A 26,984-nucleotide genomic window follows, 5' to 3' on the forward strand; every position below is an offset into this window, starting at 1 on the left:
GCTCCTAAGGAAGCCCAAAGAGACATCTTTTGCGCATCAGAATCTGAAACAAGATGGCGCTGTCTCTTCTCTCCCTGGAGGGGAAATACTGTATCCCCTCCAAAGAGAGCCGGGCCAGCATGATACATAAAATCACCTTGACCAACTCCTGATGCTTCCAAGGACAAATCAATGGAAGAAAAGGTAGGAGAAAAGGCATCAGTGGACGATGAAGTAGATGGAATAGGTCTGGAAGAAGGGGGGGTGGGGCAGAAGCATCCATTTGAGGAGGAGGAAATCCCTCCCAAGATGGCTCACCAACTTCCTTTTTTGTGTTCCCTCTTCTTGTAGAACTTCCTCCACTGTACAACAGGCCAGGAACGGCATTCCGGGCATAGACTGGTGATATTACAAAAATTAGGACACTACTGCAAGAAGAATGGGGGTCTATCTCTAAAGAAGCCAGGATGCAGGAACATGGAAGCCCTTGAGCACCAAGAGCTGCGGACTGTCACTCGATGGGCCGGAGTTCAATTCCCCGGGCGGCTGATGAAGAGTTAGAGGAATTTATTTCTGGTGATAGAAATTCATTTCTCGCAATAATGTGGTTCGGATTCCACAATAAGCTGTAGGTCCCGTTGCTAAGTAACCAATTGGTTCTTAGCCACATAAAATAAGCCTAATCCTTCGGGCCAGCCCTAGGAGAGCTGTTAATCAGCTCAGTGGTCTGGTAAAACTAAGCTATACTTACTTACTTTACCAAGACACATGCGTTGGCGCACACAGGGCTTCTTAGTGTTAAGTGGTGTTAGGGATATTAGAGAGAGAGAGAGAGAGAGAGAGAGAGAGAGAGAGAGAGAGAGAGAGAGAGAGAGAGAGAGAGAGAAATGTAAACAGTAGAAAAAATAGAGAGAAAGAGAGAGAGAAATGTAGAGAATAACGGAGAGGCAGAGAAAACAATGATAACGCCTAGGTTGTGTTGTTGCCGAGAACTAAGATGTGCTGACTGAAGTAGAAAACTTCTTCCACAAACTCAAAACAGTGAGCGAGTACATCGCGCCCAGGGCCATAAAACCGATCGTAAAATTTGGAAACTGTGGCCTCACAATCTAGCTTAATTAAGCCATGAGTCGGCACCACCAAAAAGCAAGCGCCAGCCAGGTCTATAACCCCGCCTTCAATAGGAGGCGTTTTCATGGAAATTCCAGGAAATTGGGGGCTGGACAGTGATGTACTTCAACACTCCCCAATCAAACATTCTTGGGAGGGGTCTTCCACACCCTCTCCTAAGATCATTTCCAATCAAGTCCTCTAAGGAGAGAATTGAACAATGCCCCCCAAAAGTCCTTCCCAATCAACTATTTGAGGGGAGGCCTTGCAGATAAATCTTTCCAATAGGACTGGAAGGAGGTGGAGACTGCTGATAACAAGAAATCCAGGGGTTCGAAAGGCAGGAGGGTAGCTGAGGAGAAGCAGATTCGAGAAAACATCCACCAGGGAGAGTACGTCTCCCCTTGCTTTCGTGCTCCGTCTCCCCTTGCTTTCGTGCTCCCCAAATAGACTGAGTTGAACTATTTTTACACGAGTGATTTCGTTTACACAACTGTAACATGTTAATTTGTACTCAGTTCTTATAAGTAATATTTCACTATTAAAAGTAAGGAAATTACAGAACTCATCTTTATTACGCCTTTCTGAGAGATATTAATACTTCAAGAAAACATTCCCTTCAACAATAGCAGGTACGAGAAGCAGTAAGGTGGAATCTACACTGGCGAAGCTCGCAGGTTAGATTAATATACTTTCAAAAGGGACGCATTACATTAGGTTGATTAGTGGAAAGCATGAAGACACCACAAAACACACACAGACACCCAAAAACACAACACAACCAGTAGACTTAGGACAAAAACTGGCTTGGGGAAAGGAGAGCAAAAGCGAACGTCCACTCTCCATGGCAGTTGAAGAAAGACTGAATGTGTCTCGAGGTTCCAGCTGGATCTCTGACCCGCTTCCACCTCGTCTGCATATCAGGTGACAGATGCCACAGATTCCTTACATATATGATTTTTTATTGTTTTTAAACCGGTTTCCAGCTGGCACCAGAATATTTATCCTAATGTTAAGACTGAAGGCTTGTTCCACATATGAACATGTGTTTTTTCATCAAAATAGTTTTCTTCAAATTACCTTTGTATAATAGGGGTATTTCTAATGCACTGCTGCATTGAACATGCTGGCAAATATGATATTTTTATGATAAAATAAAGTTTGTTCATACTTACCTGGCAGATATATATATAGCTGTATTCTCCGAAAGGGACCGACAGAAATTCAAAAACTTACGGCACACGCAGATGGGCCAGGTGGTTAGTACCCATTCCCGCCGCTGGGAGGCGGGTATCAGGAACCATTCCCATTTTCTATTCAGATTTTCTAGAAACTAGAACTACTGTCTCCTGAGGGGAGGAGGGCAGGTACTATGATTATATATATCTGCCAGGTAAGTATGAACAAACTTTATTTTATCATAAAAATATCATTTTGTTCATGACACTTACCTGACAGATATATATATAGCTGAATCCCACCATTGGAGGTGGGAAGAGACAGAATAGGATTTAGGAAACAAACCTATGTAGGCGATTGACGCCTTGGTTCCTTACCTGTTAGCATTGCTGACTTCGTGATTACTGTCACCCAAGTCTGCTTCTGCTTTACTAGAGAACTCCAGCGAGGTAGAGACCTATAAAGCTGGTGAAATCTAGATGATCTGTCAACGGGGGCGAGACCACAATGTGACTAGACCATATGACCTTACTTTGAGGGTAAGCGACAAACTAAACAACCACCTGACCAAGCCTAGTTACGTCAATAAAGATTAACATAAACTAAGGACTGGGGCGACCACCACTGGTGGAGACCCAACAACCATAAAAAACAACACATAAAATATTTAAAAAAAACACACAAAAACAAAACTAAAGGAGAGGATGAGAGTCGCTTTCTGTTCCCAAGATCGTATTTATGGAAACGTAAGGCCCCAGCGCACAGCAATTCTCATAGGACGTTTTCACTTCTGTGAGATAATGAGAAGCAAAGACAGAATTGCTTTCGCCAAAAAGTGGCACCCAGAATGTCATTGAGAGACTGGTTTTCTGGAAGGCCACTGAGGTAGCAATGGCTCTCACTTCGTGAGCCTTGACCTTCAAAGTTCTCAAATCCTCGTCTAGCACACTGGAATGGGCGTCTATGATGGTGCTTCGTAAAAAAGAACGCCAGGGCATTTTTCGAGAGAGGTATATCAGGCCTCTTAACCGAGCACCAAAGATTGCTAGAAGGACCTCTACAATCCTGGGTCCTCTGCAAATAAAATTTCAGAGCCCTGACAGGACACAGGGTTCTCTCAGGTTCTTGTCCAGTGATGTTCGTCAAGCCCTTAATTTCGAAGGACCTGGGCCAAGGGGAAGACGGGTTTTCATTCTTGGCAAGAAACATAGGGCTCAGAGAACAGACAGCATCAGGGCCTCTGAAACCTATAATCTTGCTGATCGCTGAAGTTCACTAACTCTCTTCGCCGTCGCCAGAGCAGTTAGGAAAATAGCTTTCTTGGTTACATCTTTGAAGGAAGCAGAATGTAAAGGTTCAAATCTCTTGGACATCAGGAATTTTAGAACGACATCTAAATTCCACGAAGGTAACTTAGGGGAGGCTACCTTAGACGTCTCAAAAGACCTAAGAAGATCATGAAGGTCTTTATTGTCTGATAAGTCAAGGCCTCTATGCCTAAAGACCGTTGACAGCATACTCCTATAGCCTTTGATGGTAGGGACTGCCAGCTTTAAATCCTTTCTCAAATAAAAAAGGAAGTCCGCTATCTGGGACAGAGAGGTTGTGGTAGAGGAAATTCCCTTAAGTTTACACCACTTCCTAAAAATGACCCACTTAGACTGGTACACTGCGCTGGAAGAGGCTCTCCTGGCGTTAGCGATCGCCTTAGCCACTGGTTTAGAAAAACCTCTCGCTCTGAGCAACTTCTCGATAGTCTGTATGCAGTCAGACTCAGAGCGGGAAGGTTTTTGTGGTACCTCTCGAAGTGGGGTTGTTTGAGAAGATCTGTTCTCAAAGGAAGCGTTCTTGGAAAATCCACCACGAGAGACATGACCTCTGGGAACCACTCCGCTGAAGGCCAAAGGGGCGATTAAAGTCATTCTCGTCCCTTCTGAGGCTACAAACTTCCTGACGACTTCCCCAGAATCTTGAATGGGGAAAGGCATACAGATCTAGACCCTTCCAGTCCCAGAGAAAGGCATCTATTGCTAGGGCTCCCGGGTCGAGAACGGGAGAGCAGTAAAGAGGCAGCCTTGTGGTCCTTGAAGTTGCAAAAATGTCCACCAGGGGACGTCCCCAAAGCTTCCAAAGTTCCTGACACACTTCGCGTTCAGAGTCCATTTTGTTGGCAGAAGCTGATGCTGCCAACTGAGAAGGTCCGCGCGTACATTCTCGACCCCTGCTACAAAACGCAGTGAGAATTGTCACCCGACGAGAATGTGCCCACAGCAGGATCTCTTGGCGATCAAGAACAGGGACCGAGAATGAGTACCTCCCTGTTTCTTGAGGTACGCCAGGGCCGTGGTGTTGTCTGAGTTGACTTGAATTACCCGGCCTGCAACTTGATCTTGAAGAACTGAAGAGCCAAGAAAATCGCTTTCAGTTCTTTTAGATTTATGTGCCAGGACACCTGTTCCCCTTTCCAGGTGCCTGACACTTCCTCCCCCCCTAGTGTTGCTCCCCATCCCGACATGGACGCGTCGGAAAACAACACTAGGTCGGGGTTCTGAAGATAGAGAGAGACCCCTTCTGCCAACTTTAAGGGATCGAGCCACCACCGAAGATGGTCCTTGACAGAGAGAGAGATCCTGAGAGACTCCTCCAAATCCTCCTTGTTCTTCCAGTTGTCCGCAAGAAAGAACTGTAGGGGTCTGAGATGCAACCTCCCCAGGGAAACAAACTTCTCCAGTGATGAAATGGTCCCCAGCAGACTCATCTATTCCCTCACCGAGCATGTTTCTTTCCCCAGGAAGGCTGAAACTTTTACGAAGCAGTGCTGCTGACGTTCCTGGGATGGAAAGGCTCGAAAAACCGCTGAATCCATCTGAATCCCCAGATAAAGAATGGACTGAGAGGGGATCAGATGCGACTTCTCTAAATTCACAAGAAGTCCCAGGGACTTTGACAGCTTCAAAGTTGAATGTAAGTCCTCCAGACACCTTTGTTCCAATGTGGCTCGGATGAGCCAGTCGTCCAGATAGAGCGAGATCCTTATACCGGCAAGATGAAGCCACCGGGCAACGTTCCTCATCAGGACTGTGAACACCATAGGAGCTGTACTCAGTCCGAAACAGAGAGCTCTGAACTGGTACACTCTTCCCCCCAGGACAAATCTCAAATACTTTCTCGACTGAGGATGAATGGGGACATGAAAATAAGCGTGCTGGAGGTCAAGAGAGACCATCCAATCGCCTGGTCGCAGCGCATTGATAACAGACTGGGGCGTTTCCATTTTGAACTTTTCTTTGACGACAAAATTGTTCAGTCTGCTGACGTCCAGGACTGGTCTCCACCCCCCTGACTGTTTTGGAACTAGGAAGAGACGATTGTAAAAACCTGGAGACTCCAGATCCAGGACTCGCTCTATGGCCCTCTTCTCGATCATTTCTTCCAGCAGATCTAAAAGGATCTGTTGCTTCTCCGGACGGTAAGAAGGCGACAGATCTCTGGGAGTTGAGGACAGGGGGGGGGTTTTCGAGGAACGGGATCCTGTAACCTTTCTTGATTACATTGAGGGACCAGGAATCCGCCCCTCTTACTTTCCAGGCTTCCGAAAACAGGAGAAGCCTGGCTCCTACTGATGTCTGGAGGTGGAGAAAGTCACTTCTTGCCCCTTTGGGAAGAAGGGGGTCCGCCTCTGGAGAGACCTCTTCCTCTGAAAAGGGTCTAGAGGAGGAAGATCTCCCCACGAAAGGGCTTCTGTCTCTTGAGGGAAGTCCTTGCGATGACGTGGAAGGGACACTAGGACGTCTGGAAGACTGAGCAAGGAGATCCTGAGTAGCCTTCTCCTTAAGGCTGGAGGCGAGATCCTTGACAAGCGGCTGGGGGAAGAGATGGCTAGACAGAGGGGCAAAAAGTAACTCAGCCCTCTGAACAGGAGAAACCGACTTGGCAGCAAAATTGCAGTACAAAGCCCTCTTCTTTAGGAGGGTTGTACCAAAATGCGAAGCCAGTTCATCTGCGCCATCCCTGACGGCCTTGTCCATGCAAGACAGTACACTGGACAGCTCCCCCAGAGAAATAGAATCTGGACTACGAGTCCTTAAGTCCAAGGCCCCCAAGCACCAGTCCAGAAAGTTAAAAACCTCCATAGACTTGAAAAGGCCTTTCAGATGGTGGTCGGTCTCAGAAAGAGTCCAGGACACTTTCGCCGAAGAAAGAAGAGACCTCCTTGAAGCATCAACGAGGCTCGCAAAGTCGCCTTGAGAGGAAGAAGGAACTCTTGAGCCAATTTCCTCTCCCGTCTCATACCACATTCCAGCTTTCCCGCACAATCTAGACGGGGGTAGAGCGAAGGAAGATTTTCCTTGAGACTTCCTATCTTCCATCCAAGAGTTGACTCTCTTGAGAGCTTTTCTAGTAGCCAGAGAAGTCTTCATTTGTAGGAAGCCGGGCGATTTCCTCACCTTCGAGGAAGCTAACTGCGGAGGAGGGGAAAGAGGAGCAGTAGGCTGAAATTTATCTGGAAAAAGTTCCTTAAGCATGCTAGCCAAAACCCAGTAGTCGGAGAAAGACGACAGAGGGGGCTGCTCCTGTTCTGCAGAGTCCGACTCCTGAGACAAACCAGCCTCTTCGACAGGAGCGACAGGAGAGTCTTCCGGGGCTAGAGGGAGACTAAGACCTTTGGGTCCAATTCGGCCCAGAGACCTCTTCTCGTGGGAAGAAGCAGCCGAAAAATCCGGAACAACTCGTACAGAAGCATCCTGCCGAGCGTCCTGACGAGCGTCCTGCTTCACAAGCAGCCGAGCGTCCTGAAGAGCGTCCTGTCTCACAAGCTGCCGAGCGTCCTGACGAGAGTCCTGACGAGCGACCCGCCGAGCTTCTTGACGAGAGTCCTGAAGAGCGTCGTGCAGAGATCGGGAATAAAGAGAAGCGTCCTGGGGAGCGTCCTGCCGAACGTCAAAACGAGAGCGAGAAGCAGGAGGAGAGTCAAGAAGAGCGTCTTGGCGCGAACTCTTACTAGCGGCAAGCCGAGCTGCAAGAGGAGCGTCCTGATCAACCAGCGCGTCACGACGGGGCAAGGAGAGCTGATGATCCGATGAACGATGAGGGCGACTACGAGAAACTGCAGGGGAGAGAGACGAACGAAGAGAAGGAGAGGGAGACCTCTTAGATCTCTTAACTGGCAGCGTCAAATCCTTACGGCGCCTACGAGGCTCCTTCTCCTTAGCAGCGAGAAGGGAAGCTAACTGCCGCTGCATATCCTGGATAAGACGCTTCGAAGGAGAGGAAGCCCTCTCAGGAGAAGGGCTGCTCTTATGAGAAGAAGAGGGGGAAGGAGACGTCCTCCTCCTTCTACCAAGGGCGACAAGAGCTCTCTTCTTGGTGCGGCTGGGGCGTTCGCAACGTCCTCCTCGAAGAAGTCCTGGTCCTCTTCTGCGGCAGCAAATCGGCGCAGCCAGTCGGGAGAAGATTCCAAAGCACGAAAGAGGAGAAGAAGCGTCCTCTTCAACGCGGCTCCTCTTGAACGGACGAGAGTCCAACCGAGAACACGACCCCTTAAGTGGAGAGGGCCTCGGAGGAGGGCGAAGCAATCCCAAGGATCCGTGTGCGAGCACGATCCTTGGCAGCCTGGGAGATGTCAACAAGGCCTGCGAAGGGACGCCAGATCGGTGGGGTCCCGTAACCCTCTTGCGGCTTTCGACATGGCCATTCCCTAAGTCCTGGGAGTTGGCAGAGGTCCAGGCCTAGAGGCATTATAGGGCCGATCTGGCGCCCCTCCACAACACTGGGGGATCACTACACTTTCGATCGCCAACACCTTAGACTCCAAAGTACGAATGGAGTTTAAAATCTGCGCAAGGGCATTACCTTCCGCAGACGCAATCACTGGGGTTGAAGGCGACTCTACAGGAAAGGAGAAGCATTAGTAGGATTAACAGGAGATAAATTAATACCCTGACTCCCACCTACAGACACACTCCTGGAGGAAGACCTCCTTACACGATCACGCTCTAGCTTGCGAACGGAAGAATCGTAAGCCTTCCAATCAGAATCAGGCAACGATTCACACTCCTTGCAGCGATCATCCAACATACAGACATGCCCTCTACATCTCATGCATACTGTGTGAGGGTCTACCGAAGCTTTCGGTAACCTCACCTTACACTCCTTCACAACACACACCCTGAAACTAGCAGAAAGAACCAGACATCTTGTTCAAGAAATAGCCAAAACCAAAATCAAAACAGTCCAAAGAAGCGTATGCCTATCCACAAAGCCAAAGTCAAAAAACCAAAAGACAATCAGAATACTCAGTGGAAAAGTTTACGAAATCCAACGGCGGAGGTATTGACAACAGGTGTTGACAGTACCGGCGACAGAGAAAATCTGAATAGAAAATGGGAATGGTTCCTGATACCCGCCTCCCAGCGGCGGGAATGGGTACTAACCACCTGGCCCATCTGCGTGTGTCGTAAGTTTTTGAATTTCTGTCGGTCCCTTTCGGAGAATACAGCTATATATATATCTGTCAGGTAAGTGTCATGAACAAAACAGTATTTAAACTTGATTAAGTTTGTATCAGTGGAACATAATTTAAGAATAAATTTAAATTGTATAAAACTAAACAACGTATTTTCTAACTGAACTTGCTTTTATCAGTTCAATTAAAATACTGCAAAATGTCATGATAATTAAAATTTTTTTTTAGGCTATACAAGCCAGACATCTTTTATATGGAATGCCTTAGGTGATAGCTAGGACAGTCTTTGAAGACTGGTAACAAGGTTAACAGGTGGCAGAGAGTGAGGGGGTGGGGAGACCACCCACTCACTCAGATGCAGTGTCAATTTTTCCTTTGGCAGAAGGGCAGTTGAGGGTTTTTTGGCAGAAGGGCTGTTGAGGGTTTGGTCAGGGGTAATATTATGATAAACCTCAGGGAGCTGTATCTAGAAAATGCATGTCTTCTTAAAAATTTGTGATTTGTTGCTACATGAATACAAATCCTAACCTTTCATATGGAAACTCATTATTTAGGCAGAGGCACAGCCTCGAGATCATGACTGGTGTTGATCTTCCACCCAGAAATATCAGCTTCCCATCCACATAAGTGAACAAGGAAGGATGTCTCCAGTACATCAGCCAAGGATGACTGGGTCCTGTGCCCGAGTGTCTTCTCGTGACCTCATTCTAGTTAAATAAGGATGATTTAGGTTTCTCATGTCATAAGGGAAGATAAGCTCAGTAGGTAACATATCATGAAAACAAAGATATCTATGCTTTACCAATAATTTTCCTACCCACCCCCTAACAGCCAAGCAAAAGGACAGAGGGAGTCACATCTACCAACTAATGGAAGGCAGGGGTTGGAAGATCTGTTGAGTACCTTGCCTGCATTGGGCTAGTGGGAAGAAGATAGCAGGAAGGAAAGAATACCAGATATTCAATCATCCAACCATTCACCACCATACATTTCAGACAAGAAACTATTTTGTTAAAATGGAGCTAGTAGCACTCCATCAAAACCTGCCTTGAAAAGAGGCTTCTAACTCCATCACACCTCTTCAACACCAGATTAGTCCACGGGTCTGCAGACTGGTGTGAGAGGAAAGTCACACAAACAATCTTCAGAACTATGTGGCTTCTCCTCTGAAGAAACCCCAAAAAAGCTATCGTGTCTAATCACAAGTCTAGCCTGGGCTGCAGCTCAGGTGGCAGACTCCATGGCTCCTACGTCAGAGGGAAAGATCTCTGCCTGAAGCTGTTCCAACCCAAAGTTGTTCATCTGCCTTCAGACTGATGGGTCCATCTGCAAGGGGGGGAGGTTTCAGCCTCCTCTGGGACATTTTACTTTTGTTGCCATGTCATAGGTAGGGGAAGCTACTTGGAGGAACAACTTGACAAAAAGAAATTCTTTGATTAAGAGATTATAGAATCAACCTCCTCAAATCCACACCAAGCAAGCAGGGACCAGAACAACCAATCTGGATGATGCAGACTCCAGGGTGAACTCCGAGGACACCAGGCATTGGGGAGCCACCCTGGTTGCCTTCCAAAGACCACTGTATTCACGAATGAGCTAAAATACCTGTTAAGTTTGACCTGCCAGGGCTGTGTGGATAAAGGACCATAAGGTCTGGTAGAATCCATTACATAGCAAACTAGGTCCTCTACCAAATTGAAGGGGAACACAGTAGCCTGACTTGGCCCTACTCTGGGGATCAAGACGATTGCCTGTAACAGGTCTCAGACACACAGCCACAATCTGAACGCAACAGAGGTGACTGAAAGCAGTCATCCTTACCGCCACCTAAATTAGGTGTGCAGGAGTCCACACTTTTCAGATGTAAACCCTCCAAACAATGCAGGGTTTGGTGTAGCACCATAGCAGGAGCTAGGTAGCACTAGGTTGTGAACACTTTGATGTAGTCAGAGCTGGAGCTGTACAAAACCATACCCTCAGTTGTCTAAGGACTAATCATGACAACGTCCTGGGATATTTTGTGGCAGACCACTGGCAGCCCTGAGGCTAAGATGACTGGGGTCCCAGAAAGTGCAGGCTCATCCTTAGTACTTCTGAAGAAACATGAGGGGGGGAGCCAAGATCAGTCCTCTTCTGTGAAGAGCACAAGTGACTAGAAGTGACTGAGTTGTGCACCGAGGACTGTGCATGGAAAGAAGCATGCAAGAGATTAGTCAAAATGGAATCATGAACTGAACCATCTGCAGCCATCATGATTACCTGGCCCTGTGAATAGGAACTGGAATCACAATCATTCCCAGCAGAGGAGCAACAGCCGTGAGTGAATTTTTTAGCCTTCTTGTGGAGGATGCCTCTGTTCCTTTTTCCTTTGCCTACATCAATTCTAGGAGGAAGGCAGTAAGGATAAGCAGGAAGTTTGGTGACAATTCTTCAACCTTCCACAAGCATGGGCCTCTCAAACCTCACACGTCTGCCAATAATACAACAAGGGAGACATCCTCGAAGGAAAGAAACATGAGCTGCCAGAATAGCTGCAGCAGCAGCATTAGAAACACTGGGAAAAGCTGAAGTTTGGCAGGCAGAATCTTGAGGGAAAGCCAAAGCTGAAGGGCTGGGGTCTTTGAAAACTGACTGCGCAAAGAACTTGTGGCCCAAGACCAATGTTCAAGGATGGTAATTAAGGTAGGTTCTCCTAGTAAGCCAAAAGAGAGCCCCATCACCTTCAATCACTTCTTTGATTCTTGGGGTTGTCTTAATGTTGACCTGTCAGAGGGCGGGCCAGGGAGATGGGAACAAGGCAAGTGGGGGGAAAAAGCAGGTTCCCCTATCACAGCACCATGCACAGGGTGAGTGCTTGGTCATCATCTGGTCTGCAAATAACCCCCACAGGCAGAGTGGAAGGGGTAGGCTCTAAGTGGACACCATCCCAATGGAAGCAAAGAAAACAACTTCAATTGCAACCATGGTGGAGACAAGCACAGTATATCTACTCAGTAAGCCAGGGAGAGTTCCCTCACCCCCACTGCCATGTAGCAACCTTGTTACCAAACATATGCAAATGGACCAGCCTTTGCTGATAGTATTCTAAGTACAAGACAAAATTCGTATTCTTGTAGAAACAGATATACATCATTTGTCCACAATGCCTTGCTGTCACAATATCCTTTTTATTTTCCAAACACAAGTGTGTTCATTGCTACGTTCAGCCTTAACTGTTTACTCAGGGATGAAACCATGAGGAGAGCATGAGTCACTTCATGTTGGGTACCCTCACAGAAGGCTTATCATCTGCTTTAATTTCTAAGACTAGATTATACAGTAATCTAAAAATGAAATGCATGTTACCATTGTAACTTTAATTTACTACTTCAATACTTCTGAGGCTAGATACTATTTGAAATGCATAGCATAGTAGTGAGTTACTCATGGTAGCCTACCTCTGAGTATACAGAGGGCTAGGTTTGACTAGCATATACAGGTGACATAGTTTACAAGATAAGTTTGGGTACAGTACACTCTGCTAATAAGATAGCAAGTTGTGCTTCTTGACAGACCAAATTTTTCTATAGCTAGTACAAGCCTGTTAGGTGGAATGTAATTTGAGTTCATCTTGTCCTCAGTGAAGGTGGTAGGCTAGGCTTAGGACAGGTTTATGGATAGCTTAATGACAATATAACCTAAGGAAATTAGGTAATCAAACCAAAAACTGGCAAAAAGGGATAAGTATTTCATGAATCAGGCAAACTGGACTACATATGGTGTGTAGTAATGACTTTAAGACTTTGAACAGGTTAAAAGTGAAATTTAACTTTGGACCCAGGCTTAATGTTTATCCAGTAGGGTAACTTGATCCAGGAAGGGTACACAAGTCATATAACAAAAATATGTTAGGTCAGCATTAAAAATGTAACTAAATTGTGTGTAGGCAGTCCCTGGTTATCGGTGGGCTCAGTTATCGGTGATATGGTTTTATGGGGCTTGTCTAGCGATGAAAATCAGTGATTTTCAGCGCCAATATACGCTGATTTCCACTTACTAGCGCCGGTGGGACTGCCTGTAATTAGCCACACTAATACACCAGATTCACATATACAAGGTAACATCAAAACAAGGTAAAAATGACATTTTTATGACAAAACAAAGTTTTATATATATTTACCAAGTAATTACAAAGCTAAGTACAGGCAGTTCCCGGTTATCGGCAGGCTCCGTTATCGGGGATCTGGTTTTACGGCGCTTGTCTAGCGACGAAAATCGCCAATTTCCGTTTACCTGATTCATGAAATACTGTTCCCTTTCAGAATCCCTGTTTTTCATTCCAACTCACAAATTCTATCCATGTATTTCACTTCATGAAACAAATTACGATCAAGTAATTCTCCAGAACTTCACTAGAGTCAAGAAATACGTGTCCCAAACCCCACCAAGTCCTGCTGCAAGTTGCTAAACCCTGCTCTGATTTACATTATTCTTATTCAATTTCACCAAATTACAGTCTAATTTACCATTAGTTAACAGGTCAGTATTCCACTAACCAATTTTTATAGAAAGTCGCCAGGGTTGGTGAGATTTGGATTCTCAACATGGTTATGTAGGTTGGAAGAGTTTAAGTTATTTTAGGATGTATAATTTTGGTTGTCGCTACTCTCATCCACGCCTTGGCACACCTGTTGGTAAGTGCCTAATCCTGTATGCAAGTAGCCTATCTCATAGCAAGGTCTGAGGTAGTAGGATATGTAAGTGCATAAGGTTCATGTATGCAATTACGAAAGATGACAAAAAAAAAAAAATCTAGCCTAAGCAACAGAAATTATAGGTATTCATCTCATTAAAAATCTCTCAGATCTGGGCTAGGTATTGTAATACAGTATTGCAGAATAGGTGTGCACATGTCATTCTACTAGGTACCATGTCAAGTTGGGGGATAAAGGACTCAGGGCCCCCTCAGCCAGATCAGGGCATGGCACATGGGATAGGTTAAGTTAGGGTACATTCCTTTTGCAATACCCTATGTCTTTGATCTACTTTTTAGCAGGCTGCAACCAAGAAAAATAGTGTGTGCAAATCTTCTGCATTTTTGCCTGGAGTAGTAGCCTACTTGCCATCTTGTCCTAGAGTGAGAGATGTCATGCTACTACCTCAATATCTTGAACCTCTTTTAAATACATTCTAATCAAGCCTCTGATTAGATAAACTTAACCTACCTGAACAACACCTCATACACAACAAAAAATTAAGTTGCGATGAAAATTAGCAGCTGCCCTATACAAATACAAACCATTTCCCTTGGGATCCCCCAAAAAATGTTCAATATAGGTAGGGTTAACCTAGTGGAAATGGGCATTTAATATTATATATAATAGACATTTATATAAGACATACTTGTGAATAGCCTATTCACATTTTTCCTTATCAATGACCCTTTCCTTTAGGGATGTTAAGCCAGTAATAGGCTTGTCAGAATTCATCATGCTACAGAAATCTAGGCCCAAGTAGTAGGAAGAGGAAAAGTAACATCTGTTTCTGAGTGTGGATATAGGCTAGGGCAGGGAGATGGGCAGGTGTGAGAAATCCAACTATGAAAATGGGCCAAACCTAACCTTTCCTAGAATGCCATGTTATGATCTAACAAAACCTTTCCTTACTAAACTAACTTCGGGTGCCATGCCCTGACCTGGCTGGGTGGGGGATTTGCCCCCTAGACCTCCACCCAAGTATCACTGAATATTAAAAATCAGCAGGACTACTGTAGATGTCATTCCCTGACCTAACCAGACCTTCCCTTCCTAACCTGACATAGGATGACATGCCTTAACCTGGGCCAGGGGGCTTCGCCACCCCTGGTCACCCGCAAGTAACATGGAATATTGGAAACAGAACAGCAGGCCTAGATGTTGTGCTCTGACCTAACAAGAACTTACCTACTTAATGTGAATTGGGGGCACCATGCCCTCAGCTGGTCGGAGCTTCGCCCCCCAGGACTTTAGGCTGCAAAACTACACTGAATATTCAAGTAGGCTAGCAAATAACACAATACTCAATTTTACAGTGGTTTGAAGCGCATACAGTAATTTTCAATCTAAGGAAGCTTTAGAGGCAAAATTACCATCCCATGTCTCCCTACTCTGCAAAGACTACCACCCAGTTTTTGGTGGGACAACTAATTTTACTCACTGGCACATCCTAATACCTTAGGCTAGACTCTGCAAAATCGAAGGTTGCATTGGTTACCCAACTTCCACTGGTATTAACCAACATAGCCCAAAGGGTTAGGGCTACCCTAGAACACATTTATTTCTACTTTCTTACCATATATCTCCTGTCTTTCCCCATAACGTTACATACGTGACGTTACTCTGGGTTACTATCGTGTTACACGGGTTGCAACTGTGATATCACTTCGATGTCATGTTCGATCAAACGTAAACAAAACCTGACTTCCTCTTCTCAAAATACACGTACCATACAGATGGATTTTTCAGGAGCAGGTTGTTGAGCGTCGATTTTGAATGGGATTACTCCCGATAGGGAAAGCTAGAGAACAAGTCTTTCCTCGTGAACATTAAACATTGGCAGCATTGAGGATAAGTCTTATCAGTGACTGGTCTTTAACCAGCAAGATGATTGATAAGATAAGTCTATCATTCTCTCTGCTCTATACTTTTGTGTAATGTTATGATATAGGCTACAGTAGGCTAAGCCGCTTGCCCAGCCCAACATTGGATAGGAAAAGTTGATAAATCTAAAAATCTTTTTGTGTCTCTTAAAAGATATTTTGTATTTTCTTAGTGGCCGTACACATCGCTGCATGCAGATGAAAATCGTCTTGTTTTTAAGAATCTTAGTAAGAAACCGCTTCAGGTCAAATGCATTACTTTAACTCTTATGAAGTGGTTATGTGTTATTATGGTATTCTTCATTAATTCGACTTCCTTTGACATTAATTATGCCTTTCTTTCATCGCGAGTCGGAGTAATAAAATCACGCTTTCTCTTCGTGCGTTTTAATGTCCAACTGGCAGTTGTCTACTTGGGTCCAGTGGCCATCTCGGGCGGGTTTGTTTATATTCTGGTAAATATGCGACGATCTAACCATCTCGTTCGCTGATGCCAGGCGGTAAATTTAAAATTAAACAAATCATTAAAGAGAAAACAGAGAATCATATGTTTAGACACACCTGTACTTGATGAACAGTGTCGTTATAACTTGAGTTAAGAAGAAAAAAGTTATTAAAAAATATATATATATTTTGCACTGACATTACAAAATACCTGTACATTGATTTGAACAGAAATGGTCGACTAAATGCACCAACACTAGTCTGAATGCAGCCTAATTAAGTGCATCTAATTTGCATCTTTGTGGTCCCAATGCACTAGCTTAATTCACATAACACTTGCTCTTTGGGGAACTATATAGGGATCTATATTCACTTTGCAGGATTATTTCCCTTGATATAGTGAATCGTTTACAAAGTCTGAATACAGAAAGAATATTACAACACCAACAAATACATTATGATATGAGAAGAAGATTAAAACTAACCAGTTAAAATGTATTATTCCTTATGGTCCCAATGCACCAACTTAATTCACTTAACACCTGTTCTTTGGGTAACTATATAGGTAACTATATATATTAACTTTGAAGGATTATTTTCTTTGATAAAGTGAATTATTTTAAAAAGTCTGAATAAAAATAGAATATTACAAAACCAACAAACACATTATATTATGAGGGAGAAGTTTAAAACTTTACTACGTTGGTAGGTAGTTACTCTTAATTTAAACTACAAGCCTAACCGTTTCTGAATAAAAATAGAATATTACAAAACAACAAGACACTTTAAGACTTCTGCCATAAAAATTCATATCCTGTAGACTAAGCTGGAATATATAAAATAAAATAAATATTGATATCAAATATGATAAAAAGGATGAATGATATAAAATCTTTAGTAAAGAAATAAGACTCTCCATTCTTTAAATTACTTATTAACTACTTTTAACAAGCTAAAAACTTTTGAGATTTAACCAGTTTCTAGTAAGAATGACAAAAATTTGATGATACCAGAATCAACCAGAAAACAAGCGCATTTTTATGCAGTGTGGTACATTCAGACTACAGTGTTTACAAAATGGTGCATTCAGACTAAGTGGTTGGTGCATTTAGGCCAGGCTGGTAGTGCATTCTGTCTAGTCTAATGGTGCATTCAGACAATGGTGCATTTTGTCTAGTTTCCCATGAAATGACATGCAAGTACACAAAATAAGGTGATAAAGAGAATATAATGTTGCAATAAAAGGATTTGATTAGACGTCAAACACTGACAGTTTATAGCTGCACTTAACTAGTAAATAATGATGGGTAAAATATGTAAACAATGAGTATTAGTAATAGAATAAGTAAACTACGAATTAACATTGCAAAATAATTGGCAAATAGAAACTTGCAAATTCGACAATGATAAAACCATTATTTGGTATAAGTGACGAGTAAGGTATTGTCTAAATCAGTGGCACTTTTACAGCAGACATAGTCCTAACTTAGTGATTAGTTCTTGGGTCCTCTCTGCGCTGATGATCTTGGTAAGGAGATTATCCAAATTCTTCTTTGATGGAACGCATATGATGTTGATTTTTCTCAGGTTGATTTGCCCTAGTACAAAGTGCGTTTGGGTGTCAATGTACTTTGATCTCTCAGAGCAAGGAGTGTCATTTGATAAGGCTATGGAACCCTAATTGTCAACATTTATTTCTGTTGGTTTGTCGACAAAATTCTTGAATCCAAGTTCCCAAAGCAGCTTTCTGAAATGAACTACTTCTCTTGTTGCTTCACAAAGTGTTGCGTACTCTGCTTCATTTTTTGAGAGTGTAGTTATTCTCTGCTTCCTGTGTGAGGTTCAAGAGAAATGTCAAAAGAGAGACTGATTCTTTATTATTCTCGACAGGTGTTTATAAAACAAAAAGCGGACGGAAAGGTAGCAGGCGACCCGAGGCCCCCCGCTGCGTCCATACAGAATTTGTGTTTTTTGACAAGCATAAAAATACGTACAATATTCGTTACATGGCATATAAAAGGTAGATATACATATCGGCGGAAAGGCCGTACAATGATGCATAAGATGAGGTACATAAAGAATCTGAAATAAAGACAGGTGATATACATGACGTGATTAATGTACATCTGAAGGGAGAAACACAAAAAAGGAGAGGCGATTTGTCGCCCTTACAAATACTCCCCCTGCACAAGACAATAATTAGAGGAGCAATTATTGGATAAAATAGTATTAATCACAGAGGCGCTGGGTCAGTCGGAGTGGGCCCCCTGCTTCTGGAGAACTGTGGGCTCGGGGTGGAGCTGACACCTGGGGTTGGCTGGATGAGTTTCCTGGGCCACCCTGGGCCCTGTCTTGGTGGGGAAGCGGGTGCGTCTGCAGGCAGGTATTGAGTGGTGACTCTGGGGCACCTTCCTTCTTCTTCGCATACTTCGCTGTCCAACAGGAATGCGGGTTTCAGCCTGTCGATGGTGATCCAGTCCTACCGCCCGTGGATGTCAAGGAGGAATGCTTTGCTGGCTCGCTTGATGACTCGGTGGGGCCCCTGTAGGGCCTGGTTAAGGGCGGGCGTCCACCCTGACGAAGACGTAGGTGCAGGAGTGTAAGGCGGGTGGGCTGTAGGTGATGGTTCTGTCGGTGAAGGTCTTGTGGCAGAGCGCGAACTTTTGTGCGAGTTCCCTCAACCTCGGGAGGGGGGTGTCGGCGCCATCGGCCAACAGCGGGAAGAATTCTCCGGGGACAGCCAATATTTCCCAATAGACTTTCTCAGCAGGGGAGGCATCACCATTTGCTTTCGGAGCAGTGCGGAGACCCAGCAGGACCCAGGGCAGCTGTTCCTTCCACCTCTTGTCGGTGCAGCGTGCCATGAGAGCTGCTTTAAGAGAGCGGTGCGCCCTCTCGACCATGCCGTTCGCTGCATTGTTGTATGCAGTTGTGCTGTGTAGAGTTGTACCCATCAGGCGTGTCAGGGAGACCCAGAGCTCTGACAGGAAGGCAGGACCCCTGTCCGTAGGGATGCTGTCTGGCACTCCGAAGCGGCTTATCCAACTAGAGAGGAGTGCCTCTGTGCATGATGTTGTTGATGCTTCATCCATGGGGGTCCCTTCGGGCCAGTGAGTGGAGCGGTCTATGACCGTCAGGAGGTATCTGGCTCCCCCTGACTGTGGAAGGGGCCCAACGATGTCGATGTCGATGTGGCCGAACTGCCAACGAGGCTGGGGAAAATAGCCGATCCGGGACTCTGTGTGCCGGGATGTTTTGCTAGTCTGGCATGGGATGCAGCTCTTTGCCCACTAGCAGACGTCAGTCATGAGGTGCTCTGTTGTGCGCCCCGATAGATGGGAGAGACCATGGACTATGTCGAACTCTTGCTTTCTCCTCGAGGTGGGCACCAGGGGACGTGGGTGGCCTGTGCTGGTGTCGCAGAGGAGAGTTGTGTCCGAGTTTGCTAAGGGCATGTCTTTCCATTTGAGAGCTGCCACGGCCATCCTGTAGTCCGCCATCTCTGGGTCCACTGCTTGTTCTCTCGCCAGGTCTTCGTAGTTGATGCCGAGGTGAAGGGAATTGATTTCTACTCTTGACAGTGTTGGCCACTGGGTTTTTCTTGCCAGGAACATAGTTGATGGTGCAACCGAATTCGGAGATGGCGGTCAGGTGTCGCAGTTGCCTTGCAGACCACGCGTCCCCCTGCTTTGCAAATGCGTGAACCAAGGGTTTGTGGTCTGTTAGGATTGTGAATTCGGTACCCTCCAGCAGGTACTTGAAGTGCCTCACAGCCTGGTAAATAGCCAGCAGCTCTCTGTCGAAGGCACTGTAGCAGGTCTCAGCTGGCGAAAACTTGTGGCTGAAGAAGGCCAAGGGCTGGGGCGTGACGTTCACCAGCTGCTCGAGCACTGCACCGCGGGTGATGTTGCTGTCATCCGTTGTCAACCTGAGGGCAGCGACGGGGTTATGATGAGTTAAGGTGGTGGCACGGGAGAGGGCCCTTTTCGTTTGAATGAATGCCTGCTGCTGCGGAGCTTCCCATGTTAGTGTTTTTGGTTTCCCCTTCAGGATTGATGTCAGGGGGTACATGATGTGGGCGATATCTGGAATGAAGCACCAGTAGTAGTTTATCACCCCAAGAAACTCCTGAAGGGCCTTGATGGTTTGTGGTTCCGGGAAATTTTTTATAGCTTTTACTTTAGAGGCTGTGGGGTGCGCTCCTGCTGGGGAAATCTCGTGGCCTAGGAAGTCTACTTTTTCTTTCCCGAAAATGCACTTGTCGAAGCTGACAACTAATCCGCTGTCCTGCAGGCGTTTCATGACAGCTCAGACATGGCGAAGGTGTTCCTCTGGGGACCTGGAGAAAATGAGGATGTCGTTGACGTAGCAGATACAGAAAGGCAGATCTCCCAACATGGTGTCCATCAGGCGCTGGAATGTGGCGCTTGCGTTCCTGAGACCGAAAGTGGAATAGGAAAATGTGTAGCTCCCGAAAGGCATGATGATGGCGGTTTTTGGGATGTAGTCAGGATGTACAGGGACTTGGAAGTGCGACTTCAGTAGGTCCATCTTGAAGAAAATTTTGGCTCCGTGGAGGGCGCCCGTCAGGTCCTGCATGTTAGGGAGGGGGTAGTGGTCTGCTGTTGTTACCAAATTCAGGTGTCGATAGTCCCCGCAAGGCCTCCATGAACCATTGGATTTCTTTACCATGTGGAGGGGAGACGCCTACGGGCTTGATGCCTTTTTACAGACGTCCATGCGTTCCATTTCTGCGAAGGCCCGTTTGGCGTCTTGTAACTTCTGGGGGGACAGTCATCGGAACTTGGCATGGGTTGGTGGGCCCGTCATGGTGATGTGGTGGAAGATGCTGTGCTTTGCTGAAGCCCCAGGTGACTGGTGCAGTTCTGGCTTGAATACGTCCGGGAACTCTTGTAGGAGGGACGTGTAGCTGTTGGGGGCTGTGGAGCAGATGGTGGGCATTCCAGGTCCGGTGGAGAGCTGACGGGAGTGGCACGTTCCTGTGTCGAGGAGTCGTTGTCTGGTGACGTCAACTAGAAGTCCGTGGTGCCCTAGGAAGTCTGCGCTAGTAGGGGGAACTTAACATCTGCTATGACGAAAGGCCAGTGGTATCTGCGCCCCAGGATTGAGATAGCCTGGGTGATCGTGCCATAAGTGCAGATGGGAGTTCTGTTTGCTGTTATGAGGGCAGGTATTGAGTCAGGCATGTTTTCTAAACCATCCCTGGATGGTGGGAAGACCAACTGCATTGCCTCCATATCTACCAGCAGGCATAGTTTGGAAATTTCGTCCGTGATTAAAAAACCTGCTGGCGGGGGGAGTTGGATTTCGCGGCCACAGCTGTTATTTGTGACCGCCTTTGTCGTTTTTTGTGAAAGAACAGGGAGGCCTGCAGGTTCTGGAGTTGGTCCCAAACTTTCTATTGTAGAAACACCACGCCGGGTTTGACAATGTCCTGTGCTCTCTGAGTGGCAGTCTCTTCTTATAAATGGGGTTGATGTCTCTGTCGTCATTGCCGCCTTCCTCTGACAGGTTGCAGGCTCCCAGGGTGGCGGCTGCGAGGGCAGTGGCATGTGTTGAAGCCTTGGTGGCCTCGTATAGTTTCTAGGTGTCGTCGACTAAGGCATCCATGTCTAGGTTCTCTGCATCCCTTATCTGGCACTGAACTTCCTGTGGGAGGCGCCGAAGGAAAATTGCCATGGCCTGCGAGTGTTATCAAGCCCCGCAGCTGATCCCAGGCTTCCCTGGGTGATGCAGCTCCGAGGGACTGGGATAATAGGTCGAATGCGCGCTGTGCTCTCTCGGACATGGGCATGGAGTAAGAATTCAGCAGTTTGTTTTTTAAGTCTCTGTATGTGACTTTGTCCGGATGCATGTCCAGCCAGGGGGAGATTCTGTAGAATACTTCTTCCGGGAGCGCCATCATGACTATGTCTGATTTGGTAGCATCGTCTGAGATGCGCTCCATGCGAAAGTGTGTGTCTGCATGCCGGAACCATGATGCCGTGTTTTGCCACGAGAACAGGGGAAGTTTGATTGTGTCTGGCTTTGTTGGCGAGAGAGAGAGGCATACAGATGATGCTCGCGGGTTTGCATTGAGGTTCTGCTTCTGACATCTTTACTTCTCACGCACCAAAACACGGGAAAATGCACCGTATTGAGTCCGTTAATGGTGCTGATTTGTTCGAGAGGTTGAACAAAGTGCCAAAACGTGCCCTTTTGGTTATGCCATCTTTATTCCATTAATGGCACAGTTTCCGCCAGGGAGGGTGCTATCAGAGGCCTAAACTTTATGCCATAGTTAGTCCGCTAAAGGCTTTCTGATGGTAGGGTGCGGCCCCATCATTAGTCCGTTAATGGCTGGGCCAAAACCGCGCTACCTGTCCCTGACCCGGGTTCACCAGTGTGAGGTTCAAGAGAAATGTCAAAAGAGAGACTGACTCTTTATTATTCTCAACAGGTGTTTATAAAACAAAAAGCGGATGGAAAGGTAGCGGGCGACCCAAGGCCCCCCTCTACGTCCATACAGAATTTGTTTTCTGACAAGCATAAAAATATGTAAAGTATTCGTTACATGGCATATAAAAGGTAGATATACATATCGGCGAAAAGGCCATACAATGATGCATAAGATGAGGTACATAAAGAATCTGAAATAAAGACAGGTAATATACATGACGTGATTAATGTACATCTGAAGGGAGAAACACAAGAGAGGAGAGGCGATTTGTCGCCCTTACAGACGTCATATTCCATACGAAGCCAATGCAGCTTGTTTTATAGACTGAAGATTCCTTCTCTTTTCTTGCCTCGAGTTTATCTTGCCTCTTCTTGAAAAGCAGTACTGACTTTACATTTTTGATAATTAAACCTTAAATTTTTGAGAACTGTGACTTCAACAAAATTTGATACTTTAGAATACAGTAATGTTTAAGATCTATAAGCACAAACGCAGCTATCACTGAGTCCCCAAATTGAGCCACTTCTTCTCTAGAGCTGCATTTACATCTCTGGCCAATATGATTACATAGGCTATATATTCTCTCATACACATTTCTTGTTTTTCTGCACCTACACAGTTCTGTTTGGAATGTATCCGTTTTTGTGTGGACATCTCTCAAATTTCCCTAGCTTCTTTTGCTTTGGTCCATTTAGTGATGTCGTCCAGATGCAAATTATCCACTCTTTGTGTGAAATAGCTGAGTGCATCATTATTTCTATGGATTTGCAGTCGTGTCCAGTTGTCTTAATCTTCAGCATATCCTGGTTCAATACATTCCCACCACCTTTTCTGGGTGAGCGCGGCTCTAGTTCTATTCGCCCAATGGAAGTAATTTGATTCATCCAGAATCTCGCCTTTTTCTTTCTCTGTCTTCGCCTGCCATTTTGTGTATATCATTGCATCACGGCACTTGTAGGTCATAGCGCTCAGTGTCATTCAACTTCCAAAGTTTTTTCCCCCGCTTTCACAACACTTCGTTCATTGTTTGCTCGTTTTTGATGCTGTGGGCATATCCTGGGCCCATATAACCTTCTAAAGTGGTTATGTTTACATGGTATTCTTCGTTAATTCGACTTCCTTTGACATTAATTATGCCTTTCTTTCTTCGTGAGTTGGAGTAATAAAAATACACGCCTTCTCTTTATGCGTTTTAATGTCCAACTGACTACTACCCACCCCGGTCGCCATCTTGGACGGGTTTGTTTATATTCTGGTATGCGACAATCTAACCATCTCATTCGCTGATGCCAGGCAGTAAATTAAAAATTAAACAAATTATAAAAGATACAAAACTGAAAATCATATGTTTAGATTAATATTTTAACAAACGCACATATTCTAATGTTCGACCATAAATTCCACAAGTGTGTTTTTTGAACTTATATTTAATTGAATCATAGTAGCACTGCATTTGCATATCTGTCTCCCTGGCAGACTTAAAGGGTTAAAAGGATTTATAAGAATGATTATTACAGTAATCTTTTCAATTAAAGACTTGCTGATTATCAAGAGCTTTCCATTATTGATTCCTATTTAGACAAAATGGCTCCTGAAAAGCATAGGTAGTCGCAAAAATAGAGGCTTGGATTGACAGATTTACCTGTTACCTTAACCAGATGGATGAGGAATATGAACAGTCAGATAAAAAATTAGATATGGTGAGAATTTTTACAGAACAGATGCATTGCCAAAATTTATAGGAAATGAAAGGAGAATCTTGATGGTCGGCCCTTTTTGGTATGATTAGTGGGAGTGTAACGTGCAAGGTTGAGAGATAGTGACGGGATAATTAGAAAATCAGTTTACATGTGTGAAACTATAGCTATGCCGCCGGGGAGGAATGATCTCGTTAACTTTAAATTAGAATAAAAGAAAATATCAAGAATTACTGGATGCATAATCAAGAAAACTTGGATCAAGTGCTGAGTATTTGATAACTTGCACAACGTCGTCATGTACAGAAAAATGAGAGGGCCACCTCATCAACATCAGTGTGGCTGATTAAAGCCACTCGGCGAGACCCACTCAAGTGACCCATGGAGGAAATTTAAGGCTGGTTTTGGCATGTGGTTGAGAAGGAAACAAATGTTTATAGCAAGTTTTTTTTCTGGAAACTTTGTACTTAATAGTATTGTATAACTGACATTCAGCACTCACAAAACACTCCCTTCTGGACTGGAAATGAGATTACAGGTCATAGTAGGAGAAATGGTCAGAGGAAACTTCATTGGCAACAGGAGTGAGAGAAGGCTGGCGAGGATAAAGACATTGATATTTAATGCTTTATATTGTTTAAATGTTGTTTATCATAGACACAAAATTCAAGCAAAGCTGAATCGCTGAAAAAATTATTGGTCTGATGAAGTAAAACTGAATTTATACACTCTTAGAAGTAATGGTCTCTTACCTTGGGATATGACTCAAATATTTGCATTTGATTTGTTGACAATTATGAAACGTGGTAATCTGTTTGTGTCCTGCAAAGTTGTCTCTGACTATTTCAGTTTCAGTTTCATCTGGATATAATAATCTATTCAGAATAAACAAATTATGGTACAGTACTTAGATCTGATGCTTTGCAAACATTACATCTGATGTGCTTCTGGTGATCTTTTGTGTTCCTGGAGATGATGATGATGTCAGTGTAAGAGGTATAGAACAGGAGGTTGCCCAGAATGTTGACTGGAAGCCTCTGTAACATAACCCCTGCCAATGGAGACCCAGCCCATTTGTCCATGGGCCATTAGTGTTAGGAACAATTGTTTGCCGATTGTTCCCTTGGTGGATTGTTGCCTCCTTTGTTTTGTTTGTTTTTCTTGCTGGCGAGTTGACGTCTGTTGGATGGCGTCAGACTTCGTCAGTCAGGTTCGTAGCAGCAACGAGTCAGGTTGAGGGCAGCAGAGAGTCCGTTGGGGTAGCAGCAGCAGGTATCCTTACCTGCGAGTCAGGTCCCGGCAGCAGAGCAATAGAGAGTTTTTGAGGACGAGATGGTTGCCGTGTCGGCTCTGTCTTGGTCATCGTTATTGGAGGAGGACATCAGCAGAGCAGCGGAGAGAGTTTTTGGCCATGATGGTTGTCGTGTCGACTCTGTCATGGGCGCCTGGAGTTGGAGGACTGTGCTTGAGGGCTAGATGGTTACCGTATCGGCTCTGTCTTTGTTGTCCTGCAGTGTTCCTGTGTTGCAGCTTCGTCTGTGGATGTTTATGTAACTCCGGCTGTTCGTATTTTTCATGTGATTGTTTATTGCTTTGCTGGCTGTATTTTTCATGTGATGTTTATTGCTTTGCTAACTCTATTTTTCATGTGATGTTTATTGCTTTGCTGACTGTATTTTTTCATGTGATGTTATTGCTTTGCTGACTGTTTAAGATAGCCTATCTAATTTTTGACCATTTATGTACTGTTTTGCGTATTTAAACTTTCCTTATGAGTGTTGTAATTCATGTAATTTATGGACTTGCTGCTTTCAGATTCAATGTTTTGAATTATTTTTGTAGACTCTCTTAAATGTAACGTTTGTGTGATATGTATTATGCTGCTCGAGTATTATTGATCATACTGCTTTTGTATTATGTTTTGTGCTGCTAGTTTTTATATTTATGTTGCCTGTTCATGTTATGTTTATGCTGCCTGGTTATTGCCCAAGAGTTGTTTGTTAATTTATTTTCAGTTTGTTTACTGGGCTTTTATATTTTACTGAATCATTCATTTGTGTTTAGTTTAATTGAACCTGACTTGACTGTAAATATGTATATAACTAATTTGTAATAAACTAATATTAAGGTAACCTTTTTTGTATTTGTTCTGCTCCTCCCTCCTTTGTTTGTCACCTCTCGTCAGTCATTACAGCCCAATTGCTTGTTTCGTTTAGAACCTGTCGATCTTGAGAGGCGAGATCGTAATATTGTTCCTAACACTAATGGCCCCTGTATGGGGCCATTAGTGGAGCTTGTGGGCATCATTGCATAGGAGCATGGAATGGCAAGAGACTTCTTAATGAGCACTGCTTCGTGTCTGCTAGGTTTGTACATTAGGGTGGTACCTCCCAACGACCTTGTGAAGTCTTGAGAGTTCTTTAGGCTGGATAATGGCTTTAGGTGGGGGAGAACTTGCCTGGCACACAGATTTTTTCACTGAATATCATTTCGATGGGAGAGGCATTGATTTATTCCTTTGAAGAGGTGCGGAGGCCGAGGAGAACCCACAGTAGGTGTAGCTTCCATTCTGGCCCACTGCGTCTGAAGTTAAGGGTGGCCTCTCAATTCTTAGCCCTTTTAATTTGGTCAGGGTGATCAAAATCTTAGAGATAAAGGATGGTCCTCTGTTGGAGGTTGTATTGCCATGTAAGCAGAAATTAGCTAACCCAGCCATTGAGGAGTGCCTCAATGTAGGCATGTGAAGTTGCCTTTGACATTGTTATTGCTTCTGGCTATCCTGTGGAACAATTTGTAGCCATGATGTATCTAGAACTGTCAGATTTGGGGTGGGGGCCCACTGTGTCGATGTCGAGGTGGCTGAAATGACATCAGGGTTGTGTAAATTCACAGATGTCAATTCCATGTGGTGAGTTATTTTGCATATCTGGTACTTGAGGTGTTGTTTGGCTCACATTTTCACATCTTTTGGCCTCGTGCCAAATGAAATTTTTTGTTACAAATTCGGCTGATGTCCTCCCAGAGGGACTGGAG

The 26,984-nt window shown here is 44.8% G+C and overlaps 1 protein-coding gene across 5 annotated transcripts in view; it reads right to left on the reverse strand.

Annotated features, from left to right (window-relative positions):
- LOC136838823 (uncharacterized) overlaps positions 1-15,334 on the reverse strand; it is a 185,043-nt gene extending 169,709 nt beyond the window's left edge. For 2 of the 5 annotated variants that reach the window (XM_067104445.1, XM_067104443.1), the window contains exon 1: positions 15,197-15,334. In XM_067104445.1, coding sequence (XP_066960546.1) covers positions 15,197-15,199 — 3 coding nt within the window. In that variant the 5' untranslated portion in view covers positions 15,200-15,334. Of the gene's footprint in view, positions 1-15,043 lie in introns of all 5 variants that reach the window. The other 3 variants (XM_067104442.1, XM_067104446.1, XM_067104444.1) reach the window with 2 other exon arrangements.
- Between the last annotated feature and the right edge of the window lie 11,650 nt (positions 15,335-26,984).

This window comes from Macrobrachium rosenbergii, chromosome 5 (genome assembly GCF_040412425.1).
Source record: "Macrobrachium rosenbergii isolate ZJJX-2024 chromosome 5, ASM4041242v1, whole genome shotgun sequence".
In the NCBI taxonomy this organism is placed as follows: domain Eukaryota; kingdom Metazoa; phylum Arthropoda; class Malacostraca; order Decapoda; family Palaemonidae; genus Macrobrachium; species Macrobrachium rosenbergii.